General features: G+C 40.3%; 1 protein-coding gene across 1 annotated transcript in view; it reads left to right on the top strand.

The window, feature by feature from the left end:
* Positions 1–17,227, top strand: part of LOC123749751 (general transcription factor IIF subunit 2-like) — a 28,878-nt gene that overhangs the window by 6,789 nt on the left and 4,862 nt on the right. Inside the window, exon 2 of the mRNA XM_045731870.2 lies at positions 11,835–12,219. Coding sequence (XP_045587826.2) covers positions 11,835–12,219 — 385 coding nt within the window. The remainder of the gene's footprint in view (positions 1–11,834; positions 12,220–17,227) is intronic.

Below are 17,227 nucleotides of genomic sequence, written 5' to 3'. Positions count from 1 at the left end.
GGCAGAGACAGTTCCAGTATACAGGTGGTTACTGAAAAGAGAAAGATCATTAACCTCAACACCAACATTCATCACAGGCTTACCGGACTTAGGAGGAGTTGGTTTGGGTTTTTGTTGGTCAGTGACTCCCTTGTATTGAGACTTACCACACTTGTCTATGGTATGTCCATAGAGTCTACAATACTTGCAGTACAGTTGTGAACCAGCTTGATCGGGGCTCACCTTCTCGTAACTGTACCACGACTTCTTACTGGAGGATGGTTCGGGTGTCAGCCGGTGGATGAGGCTGTAAGTGTCAGCCGACTTAGCACACTTCAGGTAGTCGGTTTCTTCTTTATCTGCTAAGTAGAGGCGGACAGGAGGCGGCACACGCCTCAAGAATTCTTCAACAAGCATCAGGTTGACGAGTTCTTTAAAAGTAGAGACATGTGCTGCTTCCAGCCATTTCATGAAATACCTCCGTTTCGTGTTAGCAAACTCAAGGTAGGTAGTGGTACTTGCCTTCAGGTGGTCACGGAATTTCCTTCTATAACTTTCGGTGGAAAGTAGGTAGGCGTCCAACACTGCTTGTTTCAGAGTGTGGTAGTCATTCTCAGACGCCAAAGTACTGAGTGTGACTGCAGCTCTACCTGTAAGATGGACTCTGAGAAGTGTGGCCCATTGGTCGACAGGCCAACTGAGTTGATTAGCAAGGGTTTCAAAGGTGGTGAAAAACACATCAACTTCTGCTTCTACAAAGGATGGCATTAACTTACTTGCATGTGATATATTAAAACTGACGGGAAGATTGGCAGTAGCTTGCTGGCGTTGAGTGAAGTGTGAAGTTTCCAAGGCGATTTCACGTTGACGACACTCTAGAGCCAGAGTCGCTTGTTGCTTGTCATGTTCGCGTTGCATCTCTAACTCGCGTTGTTTGGTTTCGAGCTGTAAGCGTTCCCGCTCCTGGAGTGTTTCAAGCTGTACTCGTTCACGTTCACGGAGTAATGCGACCTCACGTTCGTGGAGGGCGAGTCCACGTTCGTGTTCTTCTCTCCTCAAGGCAGCTTCGCGTTCTTGTTCGTCTCTCTTCAAGGCAGCTTCGCGTTCTCTGAGGGTGATTTCTTCCCTTCTTAAGGCAGCCTCATGTTCTTGTTCTTCTCTTCGTATGGCAGCTGCTCGTTCTTGTTGTTCGAGGGCTTCCCTTTGTTGCTCACGTTCAATCTTAGCCAGCTCTAGTTTGAGTTTCATCGTTGCCAAATCAGTTTTATCTGCAATATAGTAAGTTTCATGAGTTTCAGAGTCTATCTTACCTTGCTCTAAATAGTAATCCAGCAACAGGTTGTGTAGGTCATTTTTGTTGGCTTGGTAGGGAACTTCTAGTTGATACTCATGTGCAAGAGTTTGTAATTCAGTCTTCTTGGCACGACTTAAAGTCCCTATTTCACCTGCTGGATTTGTACGGAAAGCTTGGAGACGAAACATGGTGAAATTAGCAAATAAAGGTACACGAATATTCAATAGTGAATGTCAGAAACAGGACAACGTGGCAACTGGTACCTATCCTGTGAGATCTTTAACAATTAAAGTTAAGTAAAAGATGTTAAATGATTAAATTAAATCAAGGGCGCAGGAAATCTTGTACCCGGTACTCATGTAAGAGGATAAGGGCAAGAAAATCCTACTAACAAATGAAACAGAGTTTCGAAAACAAATGAAACAGTTAAATGCTTCAAAAGCAAAATTGGTAGTCCAAGGATGTAGGCATACCTTGCCAAGTCTCTTTAGGACATAAAGCAAGTTTTTCCTACTGAATTTAATATGATACTTACAGAATTAGCGAACTTTTGTGCTCTGAAAAAGTAAGCTAATTCCCTACCGTTGTATGTATCATCATCTCTGACTGACGTGTAGGGGTGCGAGGTGTCAACTGGTGACGAGAACTGCTGCTGAGGTCCCAATTCAGCAACTAAAGTTCGAGCTAGAGGAACTATGGCCCTCTTTGTCCTCCTACAGTCAGATTGCAGAAGATTGGGTACTCTTGACCCGGGGCAGACCACAGTACCAGGGTACCAATATGATGATCTGTCAAAATGAGAAATATTCAAGGGACAAAGATGGTAAACACGAGTAATAACACGGAGGGAGAGATGACCAATTAAGAGTATGACTGAGGCCTACAGTCACCACGTAATCCAAAGTTGTCTCACCTTCACTATATGTTACTCTCGTAATGCACAATACACCGCACCTTATAAAAAATGAAATTGAATATGAAAAATAGTAAAGCTACGTTAACAAAGTTAAATACGCTTACCATAAATTACCACTTGGCACCAGTACCTGAGTGAAGCTCCCGGACAGGCCCCCATATAACTTGTGAAGGTAACGCGTTGGTGTTCGGCTGTTTAAGGCTAGGGGTATGGCCTCGTCACATAGTTATAAAAAAAAATAGAAAAACTGGAACTTCGTCTGTGGTAAGGTAAGGAGAAGACACACAAAACACAAGTAAACTTTAACAATGAAATTTTAATTACGTTAAATAAATCAAAACATGAATAAAATGGACAAACAAATTCGTATAATAAAATCAATCAATCAAAATAATAAGAATAATTAAATGACATAATGAAAAGTTACGTTAAGACAAAATAACAAGAAGTGTAATACAAAAATAAAGGTAAGGTGCTGGAATATTAGCTTTAAGCTACCACCTCTCTCAGTATACGCTAACGTCTAGCCGGGAGGAGTGGTAACTGCGAAAGCACAGAATATTCTGAGGTCTGAGGTCGTGGCGACCCCAGACATCAAGTAGTATGGGGCGGGGGGCGAGTGCAGTTGCAGCCAGACCGGCGACCAATCAGCGGAGCCGGTAATAAGACAGGTAGTTTGGCGGTTTGAGTCTGATCAGGTGTCTCTGGCTGCATACGTTTTGCTCGCTGGCAAACCTTGCTGGTGTTGTTGTCGTTGTTGGACATTTCTTCCATAGTAGTTATATATATTTGTTGCGACGTATTTGTGGAGGGAAGAGCAGGCTCAATCTCTTGAAGGAGATTATCGTCACAACATACATGCCTCGTATTGTCAGTTTAACTTTATTCTAATGTTCTTAGCAATTTGAATATTTATCGGCATCGAGAAATGACCAAATATACAAGTTCCATCATCCAGCAACATCAGTCACCTGAGATAGCTGCTACATAACCCCCCGGTGGCCACAACGGGTTAGCTCATTACTCATTTAGCTCACAGACTACAAGGTTGGTCACAAGCAGTACCACCACTGCAGTCACTCTCTCCATCACCTGTGTTCCCTTACCAACACCACTCCCAACCACCAATCACCAGGTGTATTCAACAACAACCACCACATCGACAAACTTCACCAGCCCTATTAGAGATATTTTCTGAAACACTAGCACGTGTCGGAAAGACGTTTTATAAAGAGGTCAAGTAACTATATATTCTCGTGTTTTCCATCATGAGCCAACAGTCTAAGATGGACTTGGATATTACGAATTGCAGCCGTGGGCTATGGCTGGTCAAGGTACCTAAATATTTGGGGGACAAATGGGCAGACTGTGCTGGCCATGACGTTGGAAAGCTTAAGATTACCAAGGTGCCTGGTAAACCTCCGACAATAACCTTTAAATCTAGTGAACACACCTTGAAGGACGGGAAAATTCCTCGGGAGCACAAGGTAATTTCTCATAGTTTAAAAGAAATGACACTCGGAGTTCTTTCTGAACCAGATCTCGGCAGCAGCAGCTCGGATGCTGCAGTTTCCGAGACACAGCAATTGTCCTTTGAGGGACAAGTCATCCACAAACTAGAATGTCAGCCTGTAGTGGACGACTACTATATCAATCAGAAAAGGGAAGCTGTGAAGAAAGCTGCCCAGTCTCTTCATACGGTAAAGCTTATTGACAGACCCCTCAACGGCTATAAGCCTATTTCACACCATAAACATAATGTTTATTTAGAGCAGAAGAAGAAGGCAGAAGGCAAGACGATTCGTGATGATAAAGATAAGGTCATGGAGTTGTTATTTGCTGCATTTGAAAAGCATCAGTATTACAATATTAAGGATTTCCACAAGATTACCCGACAACCAATCACATATCTAAAGGAGATCCTGAAAGACCTATGTAACTATAATGTTAAGAATCCTCACAAGAATATGTGGGAACTCAAGCCCGAGTACCGTCATTACAAGCTTGCCGAAAAGGCTGTGGAAAATTCAATGTATGATTAGGTTCATACTAAACTTTGTTTCACAGTACAAAGGTAAAGAAAACGTGAAAGATCCAGGCAAATATTAGCCTCATACTCCAAGTCTGAGGTTATGATCTACCTTGCGGTGCTTGTGCCTCTATCCGCTACCCTTTACTGCAAGCCACGGCCGCTGCTCTGTCCCGTCTTCCAGACTGTGCAGTATCAGGACGAGTGGCAGAATGTCACAGAGATCGTGGTGTTTCCCATCAACCAGATCCTCCTCAACACCGTGTTCCAAGTCAGTGATGTTCCCGTGACCTCCGTCACAGTCCAGACGGTGACGGCACCAGCCCTGCAGCTGGTAATGATTGAGGTGAAGGTGGTGGAGGTGACTAAGCCCCTGATGGTGATGAACGTCGACACTGTCACCACCATAGAAGCAGCATCGCCTTTAACTTACTTTTATGACACCTTGAATATATCACAGATTCAATGTATCAATATCACGTGTTCATTGTATAGATATCATAAAAATAAATACTTATACAGAACTTCTTCTTGCTTAACCTATTTTAGATCAATGTTTTGACTAAGAATATAAGAAAAATGGAAAATCGCTGCTTACAGTGATCTGTTGACGAAATAAGGCAAATAGGACACTGGGATTTATTTATCAAAGCATTAGTAATAAAACACCTTGTGTTATTCTTCAGTTATATCCTGCTCTGGTTAGGCCCCATTTACATCATGCAGTTTAGTTTCGATTGCCGTGTTATATGTTGGGAATCCTGACACCCAAATTATTAACCCGTCACCACAACATAAATTGGTTGTGACCAGAAACTAATTTTACTAACCATTAATTTCAAGTAGGTGAATGTCAGAAGTTTTCTAGAAATCCATAACCGTGCAATTGCGTCAGTTACCACGTGCGATGACTGCTTTTTTTTAACAAATTATTTAACAGTTGTGATTATGAGTTTCAAACGGCGAGGGAAGGGGAATAAAAAGCAAAAATGGTTTCAAACCTCAATACAGGTAAGGAAATAAATAAAAATTATCAATAAATATAATGCATAGTGTAGCTATGCACCTCTAAATTAATTAAGTGCGTCATTTTGTGTTTAAATCCATGGAAAATAGTGGTTTTAAATCCGCGGAGTTGACGCGCACATTAATATCCAACCATAAGACTAAGCACTCACGTAAATTTATCCATTAATTGTGTGGATTATTTTCGTGTTAGGGTCAATAACATATTAATAAATACTCATCAAATACCAGAGTTGAAGAGATTACCCCATACTAATTATATATACATCACTCAAAATAAGAGTCTTTTATATAAAACCAAACAAAATACATAGCACTATTCCATTACTCCTCATTATTATGGTATATAAATTTATTGCCAAACCTTAACTGTAGTTAGGCAGGAGCCCAACTAAATGTTGCTCAATCTAGCCTAATCTATTGATTTGTGCTAAGCCACTAAGGATAGGAACATAAGAACATAAGAACAAAGGCAACTGCAGAAGGCCTGTTGGCCCATACGAGGCAGCTCCTATTTATAACCACCCAATCCCACTCATATACATGTCCAACCCACGCTTGAAACAATCGAGAGACCCCACCTCCACAATGTTACGCGGCAATTGGTTTCACAAATCAACAACCCTGTTACTGAACCAGTATTTACCCAAGTCTTTCCTAAATCTAAACTTATCCAATTTATAACCATTGTTTCGTGTTCTGTCTTGTGTTGATACTTTTAATACCCTATTAATATCCCCTTTCTTTTGTCCATTCACCCACTTGTAAACCTCTATCATGTCACACCTAACTCTTCGCCTTTCCAGTGATGCAAGTTAAGCTTTGTTAATCTTTCTTCATATGAAAGATTTCTAATTTGGGGAATTAACTTAGTCATTCTATGCTGGACACGTTCAAGTGAATTTATATCCATTCTATAGTATGGCGACCAAAACTCAACTGTATAATCTAAATGGGGCCTAACCAGAGCAAGATATAGCTGAGGAACCACACCAGGTGTCTTGTTAATTACGCTTCGATTAATAAACCCTAGTGTCCTATTTGCCTTATTACGAACATTCAGGCATTGATCTTTTTGTTTTAAATTCTTACTAATCATAACTCCCAGATCCCTTTCGCAATCCGACTTCGCAATCTCAACACTTACCTTTATTCTTATGTTCTTAGACATATGAATGAGATTAGGTGGTTATAAATAGCAGCTTTCTTGTGTGGGGCCAGTAGGACATCTGCAGTTACGTTTATTCTTATTTTCCTACGTTTAGATTTAGGAAATACCTGGGAAAATAGTGGTTCGGTAACATGGTTGTTGATTTGTGGAACCAATTATCGCATATCTTGATAGAAGTAGGATCCCTTGATTGTTTCAAGTATGCGTTGGACTTATATATTAATGGGATTGGGAAGATATAAATAGGTGCTGCCTCGTATGGGCCAATAGGCTTTCTGCAGTTACCTTCATTCTTGTTCCTAATTCCCTATTAATATCCCGTTTGATGTGTCCATCCATCCACTTGCACACCTCTACTAAGTCACTCCGAATTCTTGGCCTTTCTAGAGAATGCAAATTAGTACTACTTAGTCAATCTTTCTTCATATGACAAGTTTCTAATATGCAGGATTAACTTTGTTATTCTCGTATGGGCCAATAGGCCTTCTGCAGTTACCTTCATTCTTATGTTCCTAATACCCTATTAATATCCCGTTTGATGTGTCCATCCATCCACTTGCACACCTCTACTAAGTCACTCCGAATTCTTGGCCGTTCTAGAGAATGCAAATTTGTACTACTTAGTTAATCTTTCTTCATATGACAAGTTTCTAATTTGCAGGATTAACTTTGTTATCCTACGCTGGGCGTGTTCTAGTGAATTTATATCAGAAAACGTATATTTTAACTTGTTAAAAATATTTTGATTCATATTCATAAACAGTCTACTCATGCACATGTATAAACATACATGCCTCGTATTGTCAGTTTAACTTTATTCTAATGGTCTTAGCAATTTGAATATTTATCGGCATCGAGAAATGACCAAATAAACAAGTTCCATCATCCAGCAACATCAGTCACCTGAGATAGCTGCTACATAACCCCCCGGTGGCCACAACGGGTTAGCTCATTACTCATTTAGCTCACAGACTACAAGGTTGGTCACAAGCAGTACCACCACTGCAGTCACTCTCTCCATCACCTGTGTTCCCTTACCAACACCACTCCCAGCCACCCATCACCAGGTGTATTCAACAACAACCACCACATCGACAAACTTCACCAGCCCTATTAGAGATATTTTCTGAAACACTAGCACGTGTCGGAAAGACGTTTTATAAAGAGGTCAAGTAACTATATATTCTCGTGTTTTCCATCATGAGCCAACAGTCTAAGATGGACTTGGATATTACGAATTGCAGCCGTGGGCTGTGGCTGGTCAAGGTACCTAAATATTTAGGGGGACAAATGGGCAGACTGTGCTGGCCATGACGTTGGAAAGCTTAAGATTACCAAGGTGCCTGGTAAACCTCCGACAATAACCTTTAAATCTAGTGAACACACCTTGAAGGACGGGAAAATTCCTCGGGAGCACAAGGTAATTTCTCATAGTTTAAAAGAAATGACACTCGGAGTTCTTTCTGAACCAGATCTCGGCAGCAGCAGCTCGGATGCTGCAGTTTCCGAGACACAGCAATTGTCCTTTGAGGGACAAGTCATCCACAAACTAGAATGTCAGCCTGTAGTGGACGACTACTATATCAATCAGAAAAGGGAAGCTGTGAAGAAAGCTGCCCAGTCTCTTCATACGGTAAAGCTTATTGACAGACCCCTCAACGGCTATAAGCCTATTTCACACCATAAACATAATGTTTATTTAGAGCAGAAGAAGAAGGCAGAAGGCAAGACGATTCGTGATGATAAAGATAAGGTCATGGAGTTGTTGTTTGCTGCATTTGAAAAGCATCAGTATTACAATATTAAGGATCTCCACTAGATTACCCGACAACCAATCACATATCTAAAGGAGATCCTGAAAGACCTATGTAACTATAATGTTAAGAATCCTCACAAGAATATGTGGGAACTCAAGCCCGAGTACCGTCATTACAAGCTTGCCGAAAAGGCTGTGGAAAATTCAATGTATGATTAGGTTCATACTAAACTTTGTTTCACAGTACAAAGGTAAAGAAAACGTGAAAGATCCAGGCAAATATTAGCCTCATACTCCAAGTCTGAGGTTATGATCTACCTTGCGGTGCTTGTGCCTCTATCCGCTACCCTTTACTGCAAGCCACGGCCGCTGCTCTGTCATGTCTTCCAGACTGTGCAGTATCAGGACGAGTGGCAGAATGTCACAGAGATCGTGGTGTTTCCCATCAACCAGATCCTCCTCAACACCGTGTTCCAAGTCAGTGATGTTCCCGTGACCTCCGTCACAGTCCAGACGGTGACGGCACCAGCCCTGCAGCTGGTAATGATTGAGGTGAAGGTGGTGGAGGTGACTAAGCCCCTGATGGTGATGAACGTCGACACTGTCACCACCATAGAAGCAGCATCGCCTTTAACTTACTTTTATGACACCTTGAATATATCACAGATTCAATGTATCAAAATCACGTGTTCATTGTATAGATATCATAAAAATAAATACTTATACAGAACTTCTTCTTGCTTAACCTATTTTAGATCAATGTTTTGACTAAGAATATAAGAAAAATGGAAAATCGCTGCTTACAGTGATCTGTTGACGAAATAAGGCAAATAGGACACTGGGATTTATTTATCAAAGCATTAGTTAATAAAACACCTTGTGTTATTCTTCAGTTATATCCTGCTCTGGTTAGGCCCCATTTATATCATGCAGTTTAGTTTCGATTGCCGTGTTATATGTTGGGAATCCTGACACCCAAATTATTAACCCCTGTCACCACAACATAAATTGGTTGTGACCAGAAACTAATTTTACTAACCATTAATTTCAAGTAGGTGAATGTCAGAAGTTTTCTAGAAATCCATAACCGTGCAATTGCGTCAGTTACCACGTGCGATGACTGCTTTTTTTTAACAAATTATTTAACAGTTGTGATTATGAGTTTCAAACGGCGAGGGAAGGGGAATAAAAAGCAAAAATGGTTTCAAACCTCAATACAGGTAAGGAAATAAATAAAAATTATCAATAAATATAATGCATAGTGTAGCTATGAACCTCTAAATTAATTAAGTGCGTCATTTTGTGTTTAAATCCATGGAAAATAGTGGTTTTAAATCCGCGGAGTTGACGCGCGGATTTATCCAACCATAAGACTAAGCACTCACGTAAATTTATCCAATAATTGTGTGGATTATTTTCGTGTTAGGGTCAATAACATATTAATAAATACTCATCAAATACCAGAGTTGAAGAGATTACCCCATACTAATTATATATACATCACTCAAAATAAGAGTCTTTTATATAAAACCAAACAAAATACATAGCACTATTCCATTACTCCTCATTATTATGGTATATAAATTTATTGCCAAACCTTAACTGTTAGTTAGGCAGGAGCCCAACTAAATGTTGCTCAATCTAGCCTAATCTATTGATTTGTGCTAAGCCACTAAGGACAAAGGACATAAGAACAAAGGCAACTGCAGAAGGCCTGTTGGCCCATACGAGGCAGCTCCTATTTATAACCACCCAATCCCACTCATATACATGTCCAACCCACGCTTGAAACAATCGAGGGACCCCACCTCCACAATGTTACGCGGCAATTGGTTTCACAAATCAACAACCCTGTTACTGAACCAGTATTTACCCAAGTCTTTTCTAAATCTAAACTTATCCAATTTATAACCATTGTTTCGTGTTCTGTCTTGTGTTGATACTTTTAATACCCTATTAATATCCCCTTTGTTTTGTCCATTCACCCACTTGTAAACCTCTATCATGTCACACCTAACTCTTCGCCTTTCCAGTGATGCAAGTTAAGCTTTGTTAATCTTTCTTCATATGAAAGATTTCTAATTTGGGGAATTAACTTAGTCATTCTATGCTGGACACGTTCAAGTGAATTTATATCCATTCTATAGTATGGCGACCAAAACTCAACTGTATAATCTAAATGGGGCCTAACCAGAGCAAGATATAGCTGAGGAACCACACCAGGTGTCTTGTTAATTACTCTTCGATTAATAAACCCTAGTGTCCAATTTGCCTTATTACGAACATTCAGGCATTGATCTTTTTGTTTTAAATTCTTACTAATCATAACTCCCAGATCCCTTTCGCAATCCGACTTCGCAATCTCAACACTTACCTTTATTCTTATGTTCTTAGACATATATGAATGAGATTAGGTGGTTATAAATAGCAGCTTTCTTGTGTGGGGCCAGTAGGAAATCTGCAGTTACGTTTATTCTTATTTTCCTACGTTTAGATTTAGGAAATACCTGGGAAAATAGTGGTTCGGTAACATGGTTGTTGATTTGTGGAACCAATTATCGCATATCTTGATAGAAGTAGGATCCCCTGATTGTTTCAAGTATGCGTTGGACTTATATATTGATGGGATTGGGAAGATATAAATAGGTGCTGCCTCGTATGGGCCAATAGGCTTTCTGCAGTTACCTTCATTCTTGTTCCTAATTCCCTATTAATATCCCGTTTGATGTGTCCATCCATCCACTTGCACACCTCTACTAAGTCACTCCGAATTCTAGGCCTTTCTAGAGAATGCAAATTAGTACTACTTAGTCAATCCTTCTTCATATGACAAGTTTCTAATATGCAGGATTAACTTTGTTATTCTCGTATGGGCCAATAGGCCTTCTGCAGTTACCTTCATTCTTATGTTCCTAATACCCTATTAATATCCCGTTTGATGTGTCCATCCATCCACTTGCACACCTCTACTAAGTCACTCCGAATTCTTGGCCGTTCTAGAGAATGCAAATTTGTACTACTTAGTTAATCTTTCTTCATATGACAAGTTTCTAATTTGCAGGATTAACTTTGTTATCCTACGCTGGGCGTGTTCTAGTGAATTTATATCAGAAAACTTTATTTATTTTTATTTATGTATATTTTAACTTGTTAAAAATATTTTGATTCATATTCATAAACAGTCGACTCATGCACATGTATAAACATACATGCCTCGTATTGTCAGTTTAACTTTATTCTAATGTTCTTAGCAATTTGAATATTTATCGGCATCGAGAAATGACCAAATAAACAAGTTCCATCATCCAGCAACATCAGTCACCTGAGATAGCTGCTACATAACCCCCCGGTGGCCACAACGGGTTAGCTCATTACTCATTTAGCTCACAGACTACAAGGTTGGTCACAAGCAGTACCACCACTGCAGTCACTCTCTCCATCACCTGTGTTCCCTTACCAACACCACTCCCAACCACCAATCACCAGGTGTATTCAACAACAACCACCACATCGACAAACTTCACCAGCCCTATTAGAGATATTTTCTGAAACACTAGCACGTGTCGGAAAGACGTTTTATAAAGAGGTCAAGTAACTATATATTCTCGTGTTTTCCATCAAGAGCCAACAGTCTAAGATGGACTTGGATATTACGAATTGCAGCCGTGGGCTGTGGCTGGTCAAGGTACCTAAATATTTGGGGGACAAATGGGCAGACTGTGCTGGCCATGACGTTGGAAAGCTTAAGATTACCAAGGTGCCTGGTAAACATCCGACAATAACCTTTAAATCTAGTGAACACACCTTGAAGGACGGGAAAATTCCTCGGGAGCACAAGGTAATTTCTCATTGTTTAAAAGAAATGACACTCGGAGTTCTTTCTGAACCAGATCTCGGCAGCAGCAGCTCGGATGCTGCAGTTTCCGAGACACAGCAATTGTCCTTTGAGGGACAAGTCATCCACAAACTAGAATGTCAGCCTGTAGTGGACGACTATATCAATCAGAAAAGGGAAGCTGTGAAGAAAGCTGCCCAGTCTCTTCATACGGTAAAGCTTATTGACAGACCCCTCAACGGCTCAACGGCTGTTTATTTCACACCATAAACATAATGTTTATTTAGAGCAGAAGAAGAAGGCAGAAGGCAAGACGATTCGTGATGATAAAGATAAGGTCATGGAGTTGTTGTTTGCTGCATATGAAAAGCATCAGTATTACAATATTAAGGATCTCCACAAGATTACCCGACAACCAATCACATATCTAAAGGAGATCCTGAAAGACCTATGTAACTATAATGTTAAGAATCCTCACAAGAATATGTGGGAACTCAAGCCCGAGTACCGTCATTACAAGCTTGCCGAAAAGGCTGTGGAAAATTCAATGTATGATTAGGTTCATACTAAACTTTGTTTCACAGTACAAAGGTAAAGAAAACGTGAAAGATCCAGGCAAATATTAGCCTCATACTCCAAGTCTGAGGTTATGATCTACCTTGCGGTGCTTGTGCCTCTATCCGCTACCCTTTACTGCAAGCCACGGCCGCTGCTCTGTCCCGTCTTCCAGACTGTGCAGTATCAGGACGAGTGGCAGAATGTCACAGAGATCGTGGTGTTTCCCATCAACCAGATCCTCCTCAACACCGTGTTCCAAGTCAGTGATGTTCCCGTGACCTCCGTCACAGTCCAGACGGTGACGGCACCAGCCCTGCAGCTGGTAATGATTGAGGTGAAGGTGGTGGAGGTGACTAAGCCCCTGAACGTCGACACTGTCACCACCATAGAAGCAGCATCGCCTTTAACTTACTTTTATGACACCTTGAATATATCACAGATTCAATGTATCAAAATCACGTGTTCATTGTATAGATATCATAAAAATAAATACTTATACAGAACTTCTTCTTGCTTAACCTATTTTAGATCAATGTTTTGACTAAGAATATAAGAAAAATGAAAAATCGCTGCTTACAGTGATCTGTTGACGAAATAAGGCAAATAGGACACTGGGATTTATTTATCAAAGCATTAGTAATAAAACACCTTGTGTTATTCTTCAGTTATATCCTGCTCTGGTTAGGCCCCATTTACATCATGCAGTTTAGTTTCGATTGCCGTGTTATATGTTGGGAATCCTGACACCCAAATTATTATTATATTAAATTATTCTGTCACCACAACATAAATTGGTTGTGACCAGAAACTAATTGTACTAACCATTAATTTCAAGTAGGTGAATGTCAGAAGTTTTCTAGAAATCCATAACCGTGCAATTGCGTCAGTTACCACGTGCGATGACTGCTTTTTTTTAACAAATTATTTAACAGTTGTGATTATGAGTTTCAAACGGCGAGGGAAGGGGAATAAAAAGCAAAAATGGTTTCAAACCTCAATACAGGTAAGGAAATAAATAAAAATTATCAATAAATATAATGCATAGTGTAGCTATGCACCTCTAAAATAATTAAGTGCGTCATTTTGTGTTTAAATCCATGGAAAATAGTGGTTTTAAATCCGCGGAGTTGACGCGCACATTAATATCCAACCATAAGACTAAGCACTCACGTAAATTTATCCATTAATTGTGTGGATTATTTTCGTGTTAGGGTCAATAACATATTAATAAATACTCATCAAATACCAGAGTTGAAGAGATTACCCCATACTAATTATATATACATCACTCAAAATAAGAGTCTTTTATATAAAACCAAACAAAATACATAGCACTATTCCATTACTCCTCATTATTATGGTATATAAATTTATTGCCAAACCTTAACTGTAGTTAGGCAGGAGCCCAACTAAATGTTGCTCAATCTAGCCTAATCTATTGATTTGTGCTAAGCCTACTAAGGATAGGAACATAAGAACAAAGGCAACTGCAGAAGGCCTGTTGGCCCATACGAGGCAGCTCCTATTTATAACCACCCAATCCCACTCATATACATGTCCAACCCACGCTTGAAACAATCGAGGGACCCCACCTCCACAATGTTACGCGGCAATTGGTTTCACAAATCAACAACCCTGTTACTGAACCAGTATTTACCCAAGTCTTTTCTAAATCTAAACTTATCCAATTTATAACCATTGTTTCGTGTTCTGTCTTGTGTTGAAACTTTTAATACCCTATTAATATCCCCTTTGTTTTGTCCATTCACCCACTTGTAAACCTCTATCATGTCACACCTAACTCTTCGCCTTTCCAGTGATGCAAGTTAAGCTTTGTTAATCTTTCTTCATATGAAAGATTTCTAATTTGGGGAATTAACTTAGTCATTCTATGCTGGACACGTTCAAGTGAATTTATATCCATTCTATAGTATGGCGACCAAAACTCAACTGTATAATCTAAATGGGGCCTAACCAGAGCAAGATATAGCTGAGGAACCACACCAGGTGTCTTGTTAATTACGCTTCGATTAATAAACCCTAGTGTCCTATTTGCCTTATTACGAACATTCAGGCATTGATCTTTTTGTTTTAAATTCTTACTAATCATAACTCCCAGATCCCTTTCGCAATCCGACTTCGCAATCTCAACACTTACCTTTATTCTTATGTTCTTAGACATATATGAATGAGATTAGGTGGTTATAAATAGCAGCTTTCTTGTGTGGGGCCAGTAGGAAATTTGCAGTTACGTTTATTCTTATTTTCCTACGTTTAGATTTAGGAAATACCTGGGAAAATAGTGGTTCGGTAACATGGTTGTTGATTTGTGGAACCAATTATCGCATATCTTGATAGAAGTAGGATCCCTTGATTGTTTCAAGTATGCGTTGGACTTATATATTGATGGGATTGGGAAGATATAAATAGGTGCTGCCTCGTATGGGCCAATAGTCTTTCTGCAGTTACCTTCATTCTTGTTCCTAATTCCCTATTAATATCCCGTTTGATGTGTCCATCCATCCACTTGCACACCTCTACTAAGTCACTCCGAATTCTTGGCCTTTCTAGAGAATGCAAATTAGTACTACTTAGTCAATCTTTCTTCATATGACAAGTTTCTAATATGCAGGATTAACTTTGTTATTCTCGTATGGGCCAATAGGCCTTCTGCAGTTACCTTCATTCTTATGTTCCTAATACCCTATTAATATCCCGTTTGATGTGTCCATCCATCCACTTGCACACCTCTACTAAGTCACTCCGAATTCTTGGCCGTTCTAGAGAATGCAAATTTGTACTAACTTAGTTAATCTTTCTTCATATGACAAGTTTCTAATTTGCAGGATTAACTTTGTTATCCTACGCTGGGCGTGTTCTAGTGAATTTATATCAGAAAACGTATATTTTAACTTGTTAAAAATATTTTGATTCATATTCATAAACAGTCTACTCATGCACATGTATAAACATTGTGACGGTAACGCGTTGGTGTTCGGCTGTTTAAGGCTAGGGTATGGCCTCGTCACATAGTTATAAAAAAATAGAAAAACTGGAACTTCGTCTGTGGTAAAGTAAGGAGAAGACACACAAAACACAAGTAAACTTTAACAATGAAATTTTAATTACGTTAAATAAATCAAAACATGAATAAAATGGACAAACAAATTCGTATAATAAAATCAATCAATCAAAATAATAAGAATAATTAAATGACACAATGAAAAGTTACGTTAAGACAAAATAACAAGAAGTGCAATACAAAAATAAAGGTAAGGTGCTGGAATATTGGCTTTAAGCTACCACCTCTCTCAGTATACGCTAACGTCTAGCCGGGAGGAGTGGTAACTGCGAGAGCACAGAATATTCTGAGGTCTGAGGTCGTGGCGACCCCAGACCTCAAGTAGTATGGGGGGGGGGGGGGGCGAGTGCAGTTGCAGCCAGACCGGCGACCAATCAGCAGAGCCGGTAATAAGACAGGTAGTTTGGCGGTTTGAGTCTGATCAGGTGTCTCTGGCTGCATACGTTTCGCTCGCTGGCAAACCTTGCTGGTGTTGTTGTCGTTGTTGGGACATTTCTTCCATAGTAGTTATATATATTTGTTGCGACGTATTTGTGGAGGGAAGAGCAGGCTCAATCTCTTGAAGGAGATTATCGTCACAACTCTCCCCCGAAGCCTGCGGTTCTGGAAGAAGTACGTCGTTATGTGGTGGAGTATTAGATGGAGTTGCTTCTACTTCATAAACTCTGGAGAGATCATGGGCTAAGATGTTGTCAGACTCTTGGTATAGCGTGTCTCCAGGTTGAATTTCTGCAGGTAGCAAGCCCATAGTAGAAGACGTTGAGATGAGAAGTGGGCGTGCTGCAGGAGGTGTAGGGTGGTGTGGTCCGTATTGATGGTGGACCGAGCACTTTTCAGGTGTGGAGTGAAGTGCTGAAGCTTCAGGATGGGGAAGAGTAGCTCCTTGCCAATTGTTCCGTAGTTCCTTGTAGCAGTAGTCGCTGACAGGTGTATTCTTCTCGCCTCGTTGCTGCATCACACGACACCACCAACGTCGGTACCATTGGCGTCGACATGGAGGATGAAGGGCTTATCTGACGAGGTGAGAGTGGAATTAGAAGAGGGCAAAGGAGCACGATTATTATCCTGAAAGCATTTGGGAAGATCATTAAGGATTTCGGAATTAAAAAGCGCTGACTTGTTGTCAGTGCTTTCGGGAAGAGAAGCTGGGATGGTCTCACTGTGGATGTAGGGTTCTGTGAAGGTGGAATAGTTAATTAGGACAGTGGGAGGAGTACCATTATATTGCTTCAGGAGGTTGACGTGGCACAGCTGGGTCTTCCGCCGCCTATCTGGAGTCTCTATTATGTAGTTGTTATTATTCCTGCACTCTTTGACGCAGTAGGGTCCTGAAACCCTGTTTTGTAAAGGTTAACCTGGGATAGGGAAATAGGCAAGGACGAAATCTCCCGGCTTGAATTTTCTTACTTTGCTGGTCTGGTCGTAATGAGTCTTCATTCTCACCTGGGCTTTCAATAGATTATCATGGGCAAAGCTGTGGACTCTCTCTAGAATGTGTTGAAGGTTTTGAAGAAACTGGGGCACATTCTGATGCTCACTGAAGGTGGCATCTCGGAGAGAGTCTTTGAAAGCCTTAAGGGG

The sequence above is a fragment of the Procambarus clarkii genome, chromosome 72 (genome assembly GCF_040958095.1).
Source record: "Procambarus clarkii isolate CNS0578487 chromosome 72, FALCON_Pclarkii_2.0, whole genome shotgun sequence".
Classification (NCBI taxonomy): Eukaryota; Metazoa; Arthropoda; class Malacostraca; order Decapoda; family Cambaridae; genus Procambarus; species Procambarus clarkii.
This window is presented reverse-complemented; position numbering and strand designations above follow the sequence as displayed.